This window comes from Lemur catta, chromosome 7, assembly GCF_020740605.2.
Source record: "Lemur catta isolate mLemCat1 chromosome 7, mLemCat1.pri, whole genome shotgun sequence".
NCBI lineage: Eukaryota > Metazoa > Chordata > Mammalia > Primates > Lemuridae > Lemur > Lemur catta.
Genome location: NC_059134.1, coordinates 72,286,835 through 72,306,369, shown reverse-complemented (window position 1 = coordinate 72,306,369; position 19,535 = coordinate 72,286,835). Strand labels below are relative to the sequence as shown.

Sequence of the window (19,535 nt, the reverse complement as noted above, 5' to 3'; positions counted from 1 at the left end):
GAAATAGAATTTGGAAAAGTAATTCTTGCTATTTCAGATTTTTACATTACATATAAATTTTAATAGCTAATCAACTCAAGTATATATTTGATAATAAATAGATCTGTTAGCAAATCTGAAATCATTTGAAATATTCATTAGCTTGTTTATTTGGTTGCAAGGAAATCTACTGTAAGCAAATTTAATAGATAGCAAATCACAGCAAATTATGCATACTGTATCTGGTTATTTTCATACAACTTTGATCATAGTAAAGAATCATAGTTATTGAATTTTAAAATGATGGTGTTTAAAATCACTCTATGACTAAAGTACACTAAAATACATGTTAAAGCCACAACCCCTATAATTCACAACTTAAGAGCAATGGAAATATTTAATGATGGATTTCAGTTCTTTCTTCTAACCTCTGGATTTGTGAGACTGGTAAAATAGGAGTCCTGAGAGTATTGTGGTGTATTTCAGTCTAATCTTTGTTTTACTATGTAATATACATTTATGATTTACAAATTTGTTATTCAACTGGATAATAAATGAATAAAAAAATTTATGTCCTCAAAATGTATTTTTTTGTCACACATACATTAAAAATGGGTTTAAATTTATATTAGCAATTTTGTTAATTTAAGAACTCCATTATACTTCTTAAAAAGCTTATGGATCAGATAGAGCCAAACACACCTGAAGTCTTAGTAACAACTTTTCAGAGTTCTTGGTACAGTCCCAATCTCATGTTCCTTATCTGTAAAATCAGCTAAGTCTACTGCACTGGATTATTAGAGAAAAAGATGTTTGTAAAAAACAAAACAAAACAAAACAAAACCCACCCTTATTTTCTACATGTAAAGAATCATTTATATAATCACTCTCTTAAGGAATCAGAGATTCTCCCTTAGCTATCTTCCTCAAAAGGGGATTAATTTTTGCTTCTAGCAGGCAGTATATAATATAATGGCATGTCAAAATCTTCTTAGTACTATTGGGGATTGAGCCAATGAGAAGCTGAGGTTCAGTCTTTGTGAGGGCTGGTCTATTGCCAGTTCACCTCTACTCTTTGAGTGTAGCCCTTTAGGGATCCCAGGGGAAAGCTATGAGTGTGTGCCAGGGCTTCTTGTTGGGGGCCCTGGACTCCTACTTTTGTCCTCTCCTTCACTCACTGTCTCCCACACCCCACCCCATGCCCTGCAAGATTGGTAACAGTACTGCTCTATTTCTGTTTCTCAGCTGCTGCTTTTGGTCTGTTTCTTAGCCTCCAAGACATTGCTTGCTAATTAGCAAGTGCTTCAAGATGAAAAATAGTGCCAAATATAGTCTCTCAGTTTCCAGATCTTGGCCCTTCAAGTTCTTGTTGTTTAGATAGCTTTCCAATGACTTGAAACACATTTTAAAAATATTTTCTGCCAGCTTTTCTAGTTGTTTTTGGTGAGAAAATTGGTTTGCAGTTAGCTAATCTTCCTTTATCAAAAACAGAAAACTGACCTTGGAGTAAATCATTTAACTTCTTTGAGTCTCAGTCTTCTCATTTATAAAATAATGATCCTAAGAACATTTATCATGCTAGTATTACTGGGAGGATCAAATAAAATAATCAAATGGAAAAAATTTCCTAAACTCTGTGGTACAGAAATGTAGTTTGTATGGCCCCAAATACTTTATACTTTCCTCTTATGAGGAGACAAGGCATCTGAAAGTGAAACCATTAAATGGTTCAAAACTAGTCCCATTCAACAGCTGCAATTCAACCAGACTATGCATGGGAAGTAGCCGGTGGTATGTATATAGTTGAAATATGTGCAACATCTCAATATTTCCAAGAAATTATATTAAGGAATATAATGTAATAAGATAGCTGGAGGTCAAAGTATTGATCCATGTATATTCAAGGGGTGAAATCTGAAAGCAGCTGCATTCTTCCAGACCCTCTCTTTATTAAAATTGGCTCTGTAGGTAGTTCTTCCTTGCCCCTTGGGAAGAAATCTCAGGTTGCTGTCTTGTTTTTTCTGCTCACTCACCGATAATAAAAAGTCCTTAACTTTTTCTAATCTTTTTTTTCCACACAATTTCTCTCATTTCAGTATTTAAAAAATCCAGTCCTCAGTAAAAATTTTAAAAACTTAAACTTAAAGGTTAAAGCTTTTCCTCTCCTCTGGAACTGAGAACGGAGAGGAGTGCTTAGCTTCTTCATTGGACTGGCCTTGTTCCTCCCTCTGCACTCATTAGGATGCCTCGACTCTCCCTGGGTTGGGGAGTGGTAGTGGGAGGAGAGGGAAGGAGTAGGAAAGTTCTTTTTGGTCTGATTCTGCTGTGTGTTGGCTTTCTGTACTTGCTAAGTATTTAATGCTGGCTCATTCTTGTGTGTGTTTTGGAAGACCTTCCCACCTCCTGATTTCTCAGGATCTCTTGATGTGATGTGTCTCTCTGACCGGGCTGTTGAATTCTTCTCTCTCAGCCTCTAGGAATCTAGTGGTCAACTCTGCTGTAGGTGTCACTTCACTCCTCCAGAAATTCCTTTGGACAGGGTTTAACACCATTCCCCAGCCAATTTGCTCATGCTGGAAAACATTCACATGGGAGATACTCTGTCTTTATCTTGAAAAATTCTGGGCATGAAAGATCTCCCCAAAGCATCAATCTCTCTTTGCTCAACTATCAGAGTATTATCCAGCCACAAGCCCTTGGATTTCTCAGCATGAATTGGACAGTAGCCTTCCTGAGTCCCAAGCTCTCTTTAGTGGCTCTGCTGAAGTACCTTTCCTTAGACATGAGATGAACAGGACCCACACGACATTGACAACAGTGGCCACATATCCTGTTAGAACTCTCTCTGGCCTCCCCAGGCTTTTTCATAGATTGGAAGTCACACACTGGTTTCTAGACACCTGCTTTGCAAGTTCTGCTTTGGTGGTGGTGTACCTCACTTTATAACGTGGGAGTCACTGGCACTTATTGCCTCCGGGTCCCAGCCAAAACTGAGATGGGAAGGGACCCCTTTTTACATCGTATTACACATATTTAAAAGGAATCCTCAGAACAAAAAAAGCCCAATGTTATAAAACAGCACGCACGGTATAGTTTTTGCACATTGCGGTCTCTAGAGAATGAAGAGCTGCTTTGCTTCTCTAGAGTATGCATTTTTCCTGGTACTGTCATAATGTTTTCAAGATGTCACAGGCTGGAGAGGTAAAGGTGAGGGGCTGCCCTCAATCCATTTTACAGGCAGAAACACCAAGCAGGCATATAGGGAAAGAACTGGAAAGGACTGTGTAAGAGCTCTCCTGAGATACTTCCCAGGGCCTCCTACGCATAAAGGGGTGATGAGTGCTGGAGCCTGTGTCATCTGCTGACACAGAAGGTGTCACCTGCTGATTCAGGAGCCAAGAGCAACTGAACGTGGATTACCATCTTTAATGTGACCTCATTTGTTCTCTATTCCAAATAGGCATCGCCATATTTTCCTTCAGGAAAATTGCGCTCAATTCCCACTAGCAGTATGACACTATCTGATAAAAGCCATTTTACATGAAAATGTTTGTTGGGTGAAAATTACCCAGTCAATATTGATACCTTTTACTGAAAATTACCCAGTACCAGAATTAGGGCAGGGCCTTGCCCGGAGCGGAGGGTGAAAAGGCCGCCCCGCAGGGACGCGCGAACCAGCCTCCCCCGTTCAGTGTCGCGGGGTCCGAGTGGCCGCTGCGTGCCAGGCGCCGAGGGCGACACCAGCGACCTAAGACACTACACTCGCCTCCCAAGACGCTCCCTCGGATTTTGCAAACGCACACCAAAGCAGCCGCGAGGCAGTTCCGCGTGAGGCACCGGACAGGGCCCTTTCCAAACCTCAGGCCCGACTTCCACCCCCGTCCAATGGTGGTACAGTCCCTGCCCTGTCAGCCCCCCTGGGCTGTTGTGGGACGCCTAGACAGAAACGAGGAGCTTTTCGAACCGCGGAGCGTAGTGCATCTCCATGGAATTATTTCTAAAAATAGTGCGAAGGGAGGGAGCGAGAGGCCGACTGGCCCAACGCAACAGGAGGCCGGGGGCGGGGACGCCACGGCGCGCCAGGGCGGGCGACCAGGAGACGGCTCGGGGGCGGCCGTCTGGCCCATCCGCTACCGGATCCGGGAGGCCCGAGGACGCGGCCGCCAGCCGCTCCTCCGCCACCCTGCGCAAGGCCGCCTTCCCCCGCGGGCCTCGCCAGCACGCACCCTCCCCGCGCCGGCCCCGCCCCCCGTACGGAGCCCGCCCCCGGCAGGTCCCGCCCCCGCCGGCCCCTGCCTACCACAGACTGCCCCCACGCCGGGCCCTCCCCCGTCGCCGTCCCTCCCCGCGCCGGGGCCTCCTCCGCGCCGCGCGGTTCCTCTCGGAAGCGCCGGCGGCGTGTGCACGCATGGAGCGCGCGCCGTGCGCCTCGGAGTCCGCCCCCGCGGCGGCCGCGCTCTTCGCCTGGGTACGTGACTCCACCCCCGGGCCGGGGCCGGGGCTGAGGGGCTCGGCGACGCGGGAGCGCCCGGCCTCGGCGTGGGTGGTGCGGGGGCTGGGCGGCCGAGGTCCCAGCCGGGCTGTGATTTGGAGGGTCCTGGGCTGGGAGCTGAGAGGAGAGGGCGGGGAGGGCAGGATCTTCGTGAGGTGACTGAGGGGCCTGCTCGCTGGTGGGGTCAGAAGCGGAGAACCTGCTTCCAGGGCAGAGTGTCTGGTTCCACGAGAGCCTTCCGCTCGGACAACACCTGGGAGGACAGCGTGGAGGGCTCGGTCGAGAGAGGATCTCCAGGTCCCAGAGCCCTGTGGGAGCCACCTGTGCCTCTACCCTCCTGATGCCTGGGGGATGGAGGCCCTTTCCCGGCCGCACCGCAGCCTGACGGGAGCATCCTTTGGATGTGAGGCCTGCGCCGTTTGGCTTGCGCTAGGCGCAGACCCTGCATATTTGCTGAAACTGTGCTGCGACTGGATCTTGCCTGTTTTGGGGGCGTGGGAGTCTGGGCTAGTGGGACGGGAGCACGAGAGAGACAGGGTCATCTTTATGTGTGGCTGGGAGAGAGGAGGGTTTGTGCACAGGAATGTGACAGGCAGCCGACCAGCATGCGCGGGAATAAGCAGATGTGTCTTGGGGTTATTCATAGCACGTATCGCAATTGTAATGACATGTGTCGTTTGTTAATGTCGGTCTCCTTAGCGAAAATGTAAGCGTCTTAAGGGTTGCTACTGTGCCTGTCTGTTCACAGTGCCTCCCTTGGTGCCTGGCGTATTGTAGGTCCCCAGTAAATATTTGTTGACTAAAGAATGAATGAATGAATGAATGAGTACCTGTGTGCCCAGCCATGTGCTTGTGTTTGGAGAATACACAAGAGTGAAAGTCTTCCAGCTCTTGTTTTGGAGGAGGGTAAAATTATAACCTATATTGCCATTAAAATAAGTATTTGACCAATTTTTAGGAAAAGTAATTATCAGTACAAGGCAGCACTTTTTGAATGTAGAGCTGCAGTCTGAAGAGGGGAGAGAGCATGGTGTGGTAGTTTGGCTGTCTGAGCATCTTTGAGGTGACACTTGAGCAGGGGGTGGAGTTGGGGAGTGAATGTATATGCTGTCTCTGGCTTTTTCCAGGCTAGAGACTGGCGTCTGTGTGGACAGAGGAAACATGGGACTGACAAAGCCTTTCAGATATGGTCTTGTCTGTACTGAAACAGAAATACTGTTGAACCTCACCCTACTGCTGTGCTTGGAGGCCTGATGGTGTGTTTTTCCTGTGGCATAATCTGTGGGTGTGGGTGCGTTAGGGCTACCAAAACAAAATACCACGGACTAGGAGTCTTAAACAACTGTGATTTATTTTTTCACAATTCTGGGGCTAGATGTCCAAGATCAGGGTGTGAGCAGGTTTGGTTTCTTCTGAGGCCTCTCTGTTTGGCTTGCAGATGGCCACCCCCTCACTGTGTCCTCACATGGCTTTTTCTTTGTACGTGAGCATCCCTGGTGGCTCTTCTTATAAGGAAACCAGTCATATTGCATTAGGGACCCACACTTATTGCCTCATTTAACCTTAATTACCTCTTTAAAGGCCCTATCTCCAAATACAGTAATAGTCTGAGGTACTGGAGGTTAGGGCTTCAACATATGAATTTTGAGGGAATACATTTCAGTCCATAGCAAGGGGATTTACCTTGTTAGGGTTGCTCTGTGTGTGTGTGATATGCCTGGAGTGTTTGTAAGGAAGGGAGGCAAACAGAGGTGTAATAGATTGCATTAACTTTTCCTTCCTCTTGTTTTATCCTGAATTTAGGGCCTGTTGTGACATTACAGAAATTTGTACCATAATTTTAACGAACCTCAGAGTGCCTGTGTCTCAATTACTTTTTCCTCAGATGTCCAGTAGCCTGCAACGCTGGTAATGGGGCAGCCACAGAGATCTTAGGGATGACAAAGAAATCCTATGCATATACACTTCACTTCACACTGCAGCAGTCCTTATTTATTTATTGACAGAGTCTTACTCTGTTGCCTGGGCTAGAGTGCTATGGTGTCAGCCTAGCTCACAGCAACTTCAAACTCTTGGGCTCAAGGAATCCTCCTTCCTCAGCCTCCTGAGTAGCTGGGACTACAGGGGCCCACCACCAAGCCCGGCTAATTTTTTGTTTCTATTTTCAGTTGCCCAGCTAATTTTTTCTATTTTTAGTAGAGAAGGGGTCTTGCTCTTGCTCAGGCTGACCTCGAACTTCTGACCTCAAGTGATCCTCCTGCCTTGGCCTCCCAGAGTACTGGGATTACAGGAGGAGCCACTGCACCCAGCCTTGCAACAGTCTTTTGTAGGGACTCATAAAGTCTTACATTCATTTGCCATATACATATATGCACATCTTTGGGCCAGCACAGTTTCACATGCAGGGGAAATAGCAATGAACAAAACAAAGTTCCTGCCCTCATGGAGTTTACTTTCTCATGGAGGAGGTAGACAGTAAACAGCTATACAAATACATAATATAATGTCAAGGAGTCATATGAAGAAAAATACAGCAGAAGGGGATAAAGTGGTGGGGGTGCTATTTTAGATAGGGTTGTACGGTAAGCCTCCTGCCAGGTATACTGTGGGCTGGTTAACCACGCATTCTTTTTTTTTCTTAGAGATACAGTAAGGTATAGTACAAAAGTGGGGCATCCAACTTGTTGCCTACCCAGCTTTGTAACTGTGGAAAGTTACCTAACCTCTCTGAGACTTAGTTTCTTCATCTGTAAAATGGGAGTGATAATGCCCTTTTCTTTGGTTGTTGTGAGGATTAAAGGTGAATGCCCAGTACAGAGAGAAGCACTCAGTAATTGGTAGCTAATATTGCCCCGGAGGGCCTCTGGGACCTATGTCCTGCCATGGCTTGCTCTTCTGTCTTTGAGTCCTTACAGCCCAGGATGGCTGTGAAATAGACTATAAGGGCAAGGATTTTGTATGAATGTATGTATTTTTTCAAGTTATTTTGCCTCACTTTTCCTCACTCACGTGCCTTCAAAAACAAACATATTTCAAATGTTTTACTTCTCACCTCCAGGAAGAACCAGCTAGAAATAGATACTTGAAGAAATTATAAGGTTTTCTGATATCTTAATAAGATTCTCTATGCAGGTCCACAATCCCTTATCTTCAATTTTGAACACAAAAAGCTCTGAAAACCCAAAACTTACCACACGTAAGGCTGTTTAGAGTCTTTGCCCACTTCTTGTATTTGTACTTTTCACTGTAGAAATATTATTGTTTTGCATCAGTATATGTCATATATATACTGTATTACTTTTCTAAAATCTATAAAATTCTGAATCTGAAGTCATCTGGCTATAAGAGTTTCAGATTAGACATTATGGACCTTTATTATATAATAACAATAATAGATATATTGCCTATCAAGGGGAAATCTGTTCTCTTACGGGAATCTCACCATGTGAATCTTGGAGTCATGAAACATTGTACTTGGAAAGGCCCTTAAAGATCATTGCCAACCTCTTTCACTGTACAAATAAAATAATGATGCTTTAGGTCACAAAATCCGTAGCTAACTTTGATTATAGGAAGTCATTGCCAGTTTTCCCAGTGAGGGTGTGGGGAAAAGGGACAAGATCTAGTTCTAGGGTGTTTCCTACCCACTTTGTTAGCAGTTCCCTTTCATTTTTTCTTTCATTAGCCTCTATAGATAGTTTTTGTCAGAAAGAATCTCTGTGCTATCTCCCAAAGGCAATACGTTGGGCTGGAACATTAGGAGGGAAAGGTGAAGAATATCATTGGATAAGTTGTGGATGCTAAGGGCTCCTCTCATGGTGTTCTGAAGATGGGCCACCATCTTAATAGAGGTTACATATAACAACCTCTTAAGAATGAGCCTATGATATCTCATCTGTTACAGGCTCTGAGAGGTATGTCAGGGTGGGGAAGGTAGGGACAGGTAAGTAGATATTGACAGCTGTGGTTCCCACACTTTTTCATCCTTGGCTTGTTTTATCCCTAGGGTGCAAATAGCTATGGGCAACTTGGCCTTGGCCATAAGGAAGATGTGCTTTTGCCCCAGCAACTGAATGACTTCTGTAAACCTACGTGTGTCAGGAGGATCACGGGAGGAGGGGGTCACTCTGCAATTGTGACAGGTAACTTCTTTCAAAAGTAAATAGCCACTTTTTTTCTTATTTAGACACTTCCCCCACCCAGGGATGTTATACTGCCATCATTTAGCCTTTTGTATTTCACGGAGGAAAATATCTTTTTGAAAGAGCCAAATTACCATTAGAAGATCCTAGATTGACAGAGCTAGGACTTCAGAGATCTTCTAGGTCACCCCTCCTTCCCCTTCATTATACAAATGAGGCTCAGAAAGGAACACTGATTGCTTAAGGTCACGAGGCAAATTAGTGGCAGAGTTACAACATAGATCACATTTTATACCATATATTGCTATCTAACTTTTGCGTATGAGTTAGAAGTCTTTGCAATTGGATTGAATATTCCTTGAGAGCAAGAACCTTGCATTTTCCTAATCTTCTGTCACAGTACCTAGGATGGTATTTAATAAGTACTGCAAGTGGTATGATATCGCAAAGGAGGGCATATTGCATTTGGTTAAGCACATGAGCTCAGGAATCAAAATATTTGGGTTCAAATCCTGGTTCTGTGACTCATTAGCTATGTGGCATTGGGCAAATAATCTCCCTGTGCCATAGCTTCCTCCCCGTACACAGGGTAATATGATGGATGAGGAGAACCAGCGAGTTAACAGGGGTGCATTATGACTTTCATGGGACCTTGGTGCTTTTGCCTCTATGGACTCCTTTCTCCATAAAGAAATATTGAAAATTATATTTTACAACTGTATTGGTATAAAGGTGAATATAATCCAGGCTGGATTTAGTATTATACATGCACTGTTACTACTTTATTTTTTCTGATTTTAAGAGAATTTAAAATTAAGCCATTCTGTGGATCTCTAAAAGTATTGTGGGCATAGATACTGTGCCTAAAGGATAAGTCACCCCCACATGTAAAGCTTGGCACCTTCTAAATGTTGAATAAATGTTGGCTTTTCTTGTTACAATAGGTGCTCAACTTGGTGATTGATTGGCTGCTGCTCCAGGACTTGGAGTTCCCAGTTAGGTATTAGATTTGAGGCCCTTGGCCCTATGTCATTTGGCTCCACAACACATTAGCATATGTGGCTTATTAACTTGGGTGGGAATAAAAGTGATTGGTCTGTGACTCCAAATAGCTAGTGAAACCTTTTTGTTCACTTTGGCAGTTGTGTTGTCCCCTGTGCATACTATCACCAAAGCCTTTATGTTTTACAGATGGGGGAGGCCTTTTTGTTTGTGGCCTGAACAAAGATGGGCAACTGGGGCTTGGTCACACAGAAGATGTCCCATATTTTACCCCCTGCAAATCCCTCCTTGGCTGTCCCATCCAACAGGTGGCCTGTGGCTGGGATTTTACCATTATACTCACAGGTGAGTTTACTCCTAGGTAAATCTTTGCCACCACAAAGGCTTTGGGTGAGAACAGGATGATGGTGGTGACCACTGATTAAATGAAAGCCTCTTTGTGTTTAAGAAACACAAATGTTTTCTCTGGTTGTTAAGGAAAGTTGTGGGGTGCCTTTTTACAAGGAAAGATTTTTTCCTCTTTTTTCTTTTTAAAAAAATTTTATAGATTTAGGGAGTACAAGTGCAGTTTTGTTACTAAGATATACTGCCTCATGGTGAAGTCTGGGCTTTCAGTGTAGCCAGCACCTGAATAGTGTATGTATACCTGTTAAGTAATTTCTCATCTACAAGGAGAGTTTTAACAGTAAAGGAGATTGAGATTGGGATGGAAAACTTTTGCCAGAGACTGGGGAATGGACTAGATGACCTTTGGTGGCTACTTCCTGTCCTAAAAGTTCATGATAAGCCGTGTACCTGGGCTAGCTGGCCAGCTGTGGCAGGTAAGGGAATGTGGTGGGGGAGTGTGAGGAAATAGAGGTTACCACAGCCGTGATGTCAGCTTTTTCCCACTGAGGGTTTTTTTTTTTTTTAATAAAAGGGGTTGGGCAGAATTGTTTGGTCTCTGTGAAGCCAGGTAACAGTATAGGATATAGAAGGATGTGGTCAAAGGGTTAATAGAACAATGCTCTTGGAAACAGCTGGCAGTAGTTACTTGGTCAGCTAACTTCTGTTCCCTTGAAGCATTTTTGACCTCTCCGTCCCGCCTTGCCCTGTCTAGTTGGTCATTTTTAGCACATACCCTTCTATAACTCTTCCGTACTTCTCTCTGTTACCTGTCTGTTATTCTCCACACTCCTCACACTTTTTTTTCTGGTAGTACCAAGCAATACATATTCTTCTCTCTGTCTGGGCCAGCCCCTCTTGTCTATCTGATGAACTCTTTTTTTGAGACAGGGTCTCCCTCTGTTGACCAGGCTGGAGTGCAGTGGTGTTATCTTAGCTCACTGCAACCTCTAACTCCTGGGTTCAAGTGATCCTCCTGCCTCAGCCTCCTGAGTAGCTGGAACTATGGGCACGCACCACCACACCTGGCTAATTTTTCTATTTTTCTGTAGAGACAGGGTCTCACTCTTGTTCAGGCTGGTCTTGAACTCCTGACCTCAAGCAATCCTCCCACCTTGGCCTCCAAAGTGCTAGGATTATGGGTGCAAGTCACCATGCCCGGCCTACCTGATGAATCCTTATCTCATCGTTAAAACCCTGCTCAAGTGTACCATTCTCTTCTGTGGAGTTTCATACTGTATGTGGAATTTGATAGTAATTATTAGAATCCAAATAATAGCCATTATTTATGAAGTACTTACTGTGGGTCTATGTTGGAGTTGGAGGGAGTCAGTAAATAATGCTGTTTCCTGCTCACATTTGGATCCAATGGTGAGAAAGGCATAGAGCAGTCAGAGTTGGAGATCAAACTACCAGCTTTTTACTGCTACAGGCTAAGTGGGAGGACAGGGTTAATTATGAGGCCAAGTGGTTCTGGTCCAAACTTACCCCTAAAACTCTAGGCCTTCCCCACAGGGGAAACCCTTGCTGTGTGTCAGCCCAGAATGCCTGAAAGGAAGGTGCCAAGCCACACACGTCCTGTCCCCTCTCCCAAACTCATTAGCTGGTTAGGGGACTCCTTGTCCCCTGGAAAGCAGTGAGTATAGGGAAGGGAGAGAGAAAGGCAGAAATGTTATAGGAATGGCAATTCTGTCACATGGAAACATGAAAAGTGGGGAATAAGTGTCCTTCCATCCCAACACTAGGCACTGGGCTAAGTGTTCTACACAGATAATCTGTCTTTAGTGAGATAGTAGAATAGATATCTGTGTAGAGTGCTTAGCCTGGTGCCCAGTGTTTTCATTTCTGGAGGAATAAAAGTAGGGAATGTGGTCTGAGTGCACTGAAGCCTGGGATCTCCACCACGTACTCTCATTCCCTTTGCACCTCTTGCCTTCAGCGTTTGCCCATTGGTCACAGGTATCTACTTCATAGATTTGCAATTTAAGTACTTGTTTTTGCAGAAAATGGCCAAGTTCTATCATGTGGATCCAACTCCTTTGGCCAGTTAGGAGTTCCTCATGGACCTCGAAGATGTGTGGTTCCCCAGGCCATTGAGGTGAGGACAGCTAATACTTAGCTTGCCCATGTTCTGTTAAAGTGTTTTACAGTAGTGAGTGTTACTTCTGGGGAAGTTGTCCTTCCCAGAATAAAAGGCTGACTGAGTCTCTGAAAACTCATTGGGTAGGAGAATTTGAGGTGAAAAATAGGTCCTTCTGGGAAAAATTAGGTTGGGGGGGATGGATGTTGTGAGTGAAAAACCTCTGTTAGTCCTCATGCACATTATAAAGCTTTGTGAAATACACCAGTGAAGGTAATACATCTTATAAGGACCTTAATAACATTTTAGTTCTAAAATTAGTAATAGTTGGAACTATGTTAGAAACAGGTCCAGACACAAGTGACTTGCCGAAAGATACTTAGCTAGGCTAGTGCTGTCTAAAAGAAATACAATGTGAGCCACATGTAATTTAAAATTTTCTAGTAGCCCCATTTTAAAAAAGGACAGGTGGAATTAATTTTTAAAATAATGACTTCGTTGAGATATAATTCAGATACTATAAAATTCACCCTTTTAAAATGTATAATTCAGGGGTTTTACTATATTCACAGAGATGAGCAGCCATCACCACCATGTAATTTTAGAACATTTTCATCACCTCCAAAAGAACCTGTGTATCCAATAGCAGTGAATTCTTATTTTCCCCTCCCCTAGCCCCTGGTGACTACTAATCTTCTTTGTCTCTATAGATTTGCCTGTTCTGGGCATTTCATATAAATGGAACCATACAATATGTGACCTAGCTTTTTTCACTTCACCTGATGCTTTCAAGATTTATCTATTTTGTAGCATGTGGGTGAAATTAATTTTAACAACTTTTCAATTAAACTAGTATATCCAAACTATTATCATTTCAACATGTCATCCATATAAAATTTGTTAATAAGGTATTTTATATTTTTTATTTTGTAATAAATCTTTGAATTCTGGTGTGCATTTTTTACTTACAATATATTTTAATTTAGTCTAATCACGTATCAAGTTCAGTGGGCGTGTGTAGCTAGTGGTAACCATATTGGACAGAATAAGTGTTAAACTCTCTGCCCTAGCTCAGAGTTCTTTTCACCACATCATACTTAGAGTGTACACCTTTTGATGAAGTTTATATTTTACGTGATCATAATGGAAATATGGAATTTTAAAAGAAATATGCTGGAATCTAAAATGAATTCCACCACCCAAGCTGCCACACTCCTATTTTCCTTGAACTCTGATTAAGAGTGGAAGATCTGTTTTTATTGGAGAGAGCTTAGATCTGCTCCTTGAACTTGGTTGCTGGTCTGTGGGGTATTATTTAGGGTAATGGTTCATATGGTTTGCACCCAAGCCTAGGCTCTGTAGTCCCTGCAGGAGATGTTATAGATCCTAATTGCAAATAGATGGCTTTGTAAGAACCTACATATAAGTCATAATTAATTTAGCTTAATTATAATTCATATAATTAAAGAAGATAGGAACAGCGGTTAAAGTATGTTGGATGACAGAATCAGAAAGTAAAAATATTTTGACAGGCTATATTCTATGGAATAATAGGAGGAATGTGCTAAAATGAAATATAATAAAAATCCATTGATTTATTTAATGGCAACTATTGTGTGTTCTGCTGTGGATTTGGTGCTTAGGCATTGTGTTTACGCAGTGGGAACAAAGGTGAATGAGACCTGTCCTAGCATTTGAGAGTCTTATAGTTTAGTAGTACATGATAGATACCTAAATAACTAAATGCAATATCATGTTAGAACTATGACAGATACATGTATGTCCCCAAAGAAAGGCATATTGAACTCTTACCTAGAGGAAGGTAGAGTGAGAACAGGATTAAGCTAAATTTTAAGTAGAAGTTTACCTGGCTTGGGATAGGAGGATGCAGAGTAGATGCAAAAGAAGAGCATTCTAGGCAGAAGGAACTGTTGAAGCAAAGGTATAGAAACATAAAACTGGGGGCTTTGGGATACTGTAAGCAGTTTAGTATGTTGGAATATGAGGAAGAGTTGGGAGTGCCAGGGTAGAGTGGGGAGGGGCAATCAGGGTGGTGGTATATGACAAATGATAAGAACACCATGGTAGGGTGGGGCCAGCCAGGTAGGATAGTGTGGGGGACGGATTGAAGGAAGATTACCTAGGAACGTCTTGCTAGCAGTCCAGACAAGAGACGATCATGGCCCAAACTGAAGCAGTGGCAGTAGGGATGGAGAGAAAGAGATGGAGATAAGTGGTGTTGAAGAGATTGAAGCTACATGTAAAGCCCTTCAGTAAATGTTGGGGGGAAAAAAGAAAGATGAAAATTTAAAGGACAATGTGTTCCAATTGGATTGGGAGTAAGATTTGATCTTCCCAATAGCTAATATGATTGTGGACTCCACTGACAGAAGTATAATCTCCAGAAGGAAGACCAGAGCTCTGTGCTTTGCACTGGTCAGACTGTATCCGGGATGTTGGGTTCTGTTGTGGATTTGGTGCGTAGGCCCTGGGCATAGAGGGAAATAAGACTCAGAACTTGCCCTTGAGGGTCCTAAAGTTTTGAGAGATGCCATGGACCTATAAATAAGCAAATGTGGAAAAGCCCCATAGGGGCTGTGATTGATGCATATACAGTCCCTTTAAAAGAGAGGTGGAACCACCAGAGTGTAGGTAGAAGAGAGAAATCAGGAGGGAGAGAGGATTTAAAGCCCTGTGATAGCTGATGGAACTGGGGATATTCGGCCTAAAGAAGAGATCTGTATTTGTTACGTATTGCTGTGTAACAAATCACTCCAAAATTTAACAGCTTAAAACAGCAAAAATTTATCTCACAGTTTCTGAGGGTCAGGCATCTAGGAATAGTTTAGGTGGTCTCTCGTGAGGTTTCAGTCAAGATGTCAGCTGGGTCTGCATGCCGTCTCTGAAGGCCCTGCTGGGCTGATGGACGCATTTCCAAGCTCTCTCCTGTGGCTGTTGGCAGGAGGCTTCAGTTCCCTGCCACGTGGGCCTGACTATAGGACTGTTCAGACATGGCATCTGGCTTCCTTCAAGGGTAATTCGAAAGAGTGAGACAAGCCAAGCAGGAAACCTCAGTGCCTTTCATCACCTAGTCTGAGTCACTTATTGCTTCCTTATTCTTTTCATTAGAAGCATGTCACTAAGTCCAGCCCACACAAGGGGAGGGGAATTAAGCTCCACATCTTGAAGGGAAGAGTATCAAAGAATTTGAGGGCCTATTTTTATAACCACCACAAAATGTCTTAGAGAGGACATGACAACTGTCTTCAAATATTTGGAAAGCATTGTCAGAAGCTACAGACAGATAGGTTTGGCTCCGCCTAAAGAGATAAATGGAACTGTGCAAAGATGGAACAGGCTCCTGGGGAGGTGGTGAGCCTGTGTCACTAGAGGTATGTGACAGGGATTGGGTGACCACTTGGTGGGGTGATGTGAAGGAGTTTCTAGCATTGGATAGGGATTGGATTGGATTAGGGTAGGAAAATTAGAGCCCTTAGGAAATTAAGTCTTACTGGCAAATAGCCATGCTCATTCATTTATGCATAGTCTAGAGCTGCTTTTCTGTTACAATTACAGAGCTAGGGAGTGTGACAGAAACTGTATGGCCTGTAAAGTTTAAAATATTTATTATCTGGCCCTTTATAGAAAACATTTACTAACCCTTGGGCTAGATGATCTTGAATGTCCCTCCTAGCCTTGAGAGGCACTGTGACATGGTACTGTGATATGACATTTTTATTTTATTCATTTATTTATTTAATTTTTTTTTTTTTTTTTTAGAGACAGGATCTCACTCTGTCACCCAGGCTGGGCTCAAGTGATCCTCCCACCTCAGCCTCCTGAGTAGCTGGGACTGCAGGTGTGCACCATCACAGCCGACTAAATTTTTTTTTTTTTTTTTTTTTTGAAGAGATGGGAGTCTTGCTTGTTGTCCAGGCTTGTCTTGAACTCTTGGCCTCAAGTGATTCTCCTGCCCCGGCCTTCTGAAGTGCTGGGATTACAGATGTAATCCACCGCATCTGGCTGTGATATGGCATTTTTAAAAGATTTTTTTTTTCTTTTTGGGACGTATGTAAAAGTATTTATGGGTAGAAATGTTGGAGGATATGTTTTGAATCAGTCAGATACATAATGAAGATCATGCTGCATTTTTTTTGGGCATAAATTACATAAAATTTTGTAGATGGGTGATTCTGAGATCTAAATCCTTTTCTTTATTTTAACAGCTCCTGAGAGAGAAGGTTGTTTGTATTGCTGCTGGACTGAGGCATGCATTAGCTGCTACAGGTGATCACTTTACCTTTATTTTTTAAATTGGTGTATAATAAGGAGGAACTGAGCTTTAGGAGAAAAATCCTTTAGGAGGGTATTTCAAAGAGTCCTGCTGTATTGTAGTTCTGATTAAAAGGAGGGAACATAAGGCCGAAGTCATGGTGGGAAAGCCTTTAGCAGGTAGGGAGGAAGGAAATGAAATTTTCTAGCTCTTTTTGTTGTAGGCATGGTGCTAGGTTCTCTTGATTTGATTACCTCATTTAATCCTCGCAGCAAGGAAGTGATGTGAGTTAAATTTTTACATATGAAGAAACTGAGGCCCAGGGAGGTTAAAGCACTGGTGTGAGGTTGCACAAGGAGTAAGGTGGTAAAGGGTAGAGCTTGGAGCAGAGTCCGGGATGGTTTGGATTCAAGACCCACATTCTTTGCAGTGAACTGTACTGCCTTCCTAGTGGATATTAATGTGTGTTAATTTAAAAGCTTCAAGTGAGCTTGTCTCCTGTACCTTGAGTGGGTACTGGGATGGACAATATGTATGTGAGGGGAAGCCGGGAGGTGGCATATGGGAGGGCAATGACATTTTCATCTCCCCTTTTCATTTTTCTGCTCACACTCCTTTGGGGCTGAAGGACAGCACTAATTGGCTGTGGCGGCTGAGGCTCAAGTCCTTGGTGAGGTCAGTTGTGGAGTGGAGAAAGGGGAGAGGAGGTGAGGAAAAGTTCAGTGCAGCACTGTGCGTCCTGGGGCTTAGCATTGATCATGCTTTCTTTAAAAAATTAAATTGCTTATTTTGAGACTATTATAAATTCACATTCAGTTATAAAAAACAAAATAGACTCCATGTGTTCTTTTCCTCGTTTCCTGCAACGGTATCTTGTAAAACTGTAGTACAGTAGCATAACCAGCATATCAGCATCGATACAGTTAAGATCCAGAACAGTTCCATTACCACAGGACCCCTCATGTTGCCCTTTTACAGCCACACCCACTTCCTACCTGCCTCCACCTCCTGCTTAGTCCTTGGCTAACCACTCTTCTGTTTTCTATGTCTTTATGATGTTGTCATTTCAAAAATGTTACATAAAAAGTATCATAGAGTATATAACCTTTTGGGGTTGGCTTCTTCTCACTCAGTATAATTCCCTAGAGATTCAACCAAGTTTTGTATATCAATAATGTGTTCCTTTTACTGCTAGGTAGTATTCTGCGGTTTGGATGTACCACTGTGTTAGTTAGACGGGGCTGCCATAACAAAGTACCATAGAACAGGAGGCTTAAACCATGGAGATTTACTTTCTCACCATTCTAAAGGCTAAAAGACTAAGATCAACATGCCATCAGAATTGGTTTCTGGGAGGCCTTTCTTCCTGGCTTGTAGATGACCACCTTCTTGCTGTATTCACACATGGCCCATGGGGAGAGAGACCTCTGGGATCTCTTCCTCTTTTTATAAGGACACCGGTCCTATTAGGTTAAGGCCCCACACATATGTCCCCCTTTAGCCTTTATTGCCTACTTATGGCTCTTATCTCCAGATCTAGTCACATTGGGGATTAAGGCTTCAACATAGAAATTTTGAGGAGACACAGTTCAGTCTATGCCAATCACAGTTTGTTTAGTCATCCATTGAAGGACATTTGGGTTGTTTCCAGTTTTTGGCTATTAAGAATATAGCTACTATAAACATTTGCAGATGGGTTTTAATATGAGGATAAATTTTCATTTCTCTGGGATAAATGCCCAGGAGTGTGATTGCTGTGTTGTGTGGTAGTGATTACATTTTTATAAGCAGGTTCTTCTTTTAGAAGTCAGCAGCACAGGAGAAGGGGCTATCATTGGTTTACTTCCCACTTTCCTACCAACTTTCTGTAATTGCTAGTTTTTTGTTTTAAACAGCCTTATTGAGGTATAATTGCTATACAAAGAACTGTACATATTTAATGTGTACAATTTGATGAGTTTGGACATACGCAAGTATGTCTGATACCATCATCACAGTCGAGGTAATAGACATATCCAATATCTCCACAAATTTTCTTGTGTCCCTTTGTTTTGTGTGTGTGTGTTTATGGTAAGAACACTTAACATGAGATCTACCCTCTTAACAAATATTGAAGTGCATAATACAGTGTTGTTAACTATAGGCACTATTCTATAGCAGATCTCTTTTTTTCTTCTTCTTTTTTTTTTTATGTTTCTCGTCTTATAGGTGGCATCTATAGCAGATTTCTAGAAGTTATTCATCTGGCATAGCTGAAACTTTATATCCATTGAATAACAACTCCCCATTTTTCCTACCCCCCACCTCCTGGCAACAACTGTTGTATTCTTTGCTTCTGTGAGTTTGACTATTATAGATACCTCATATAAGTACTATCAGGCAGTATTTGTTCTGTTTATGGCTTATTTCACTTAGAATAATATCATCCAGATTCATCCATGTTGTCTCAAATGGCAGGATTTCCTTCTTTTTGAAGGCTAAATAATATTCCATTGTGTGTTTCTACCACATTTTCTTTACCCATCCATCTGTTGATGGATAGTTGGATTGTTTCCACATCTTTGCTTTTGTGAGTAATGCTGCAATGAACATGGGAGTACAGACATTTCTTTGAGATCCTGATTTCAACTCTTTTAGGTATGTATCCAGAAGTAGGATCATATGGTAGTTCTATTTTTAATTTTTTGAGGAACTTTCTTACTGTTTTCCATTTTACATTCTCACCAATAGTATATAGGGATTTCAATTCCTTCACATCCTTGCCAACAATTATATTTTTATTTATTTATTTTATTTTTTAAATTTCAAAATATTAAGGGGATACAAAAATTTTTGTTACATGAATACAGTCTATAATGCTGAAGTCAGGGCTTCCAGTGTGCCTGCCACCAGGACAGTGTTCATTATACTGAATAGGTAAGTTTTTATCCCTCACCCCCTTCTTAGTTTCCAATGTCCTTTACATCTTTTTGGGCCCATGTGCACCCATCATTTAGCTCCCACTTATCAATTTGAACAAATGATGTTTGTTTTTTTCCATTCCTGAGATACTTATGATAATGGTGTCCAGTTCCATCCAAGTTGCTGCAAATGACATTATTTCCTTCCTTTTCATGGCTGAATAGTACTCCACACACACACACACGCTACATTTTCCTTATCTAATCATGAATTGATGGGCAC

The 19,535-nt window shown here is 42.6% G+C and overlaps 1 protein-coding gene across 9 annotated transcripts in view; it reads left to right on the top strand.

Moving 5' to 3' along the window:
- Window positions 1-4,350: 4,350 nt before the first annotated feature.
- The window catches only part of SERGEF (secretion regulating guanine nucleotide exchange factor), a 227,434-nt gene continuing 212,249 nt past the window's right edge, over window positions 4,351-19,535 (top strand). For 7 of the 9 annotated variants that reach the window (XR_006736471.1, XR_006736470.1, XR_006736469.1 and 4 more), the window contains exons 1-5: window positions 4,353-4,447; window positions 8,478-8,613; window positions 9,805-9,960; window positions 12,003-12,097; window positions 16,306-16,366. Coding sequence is in view for 6 of the 9 variants with exons in the window: in XM_045557630.1 (XP_045413586.1) it covers window positions 4,388-4,447; window positions 8,478-8,613; window positions 9,805-9,960; window positions 12,003-12,097; window positions 16,306-16,366 (508 nt within the window). In the remaining 3 variants the exon portion in view is untranslated. Of the gene's footprint in view, window positions 4,448-4,517; window positions 4,875-5,598; window positions 5,728-8,477; window positions 8,614-9,804; window positions 9,961-12,002; window positions 12,098-16,305; window positions 16,367-19,535 lie in introns of those variants that run through there. The other 2 variants (XM_045557629.1, XM_045557628.1) reach the window with 2 other exon arrangements.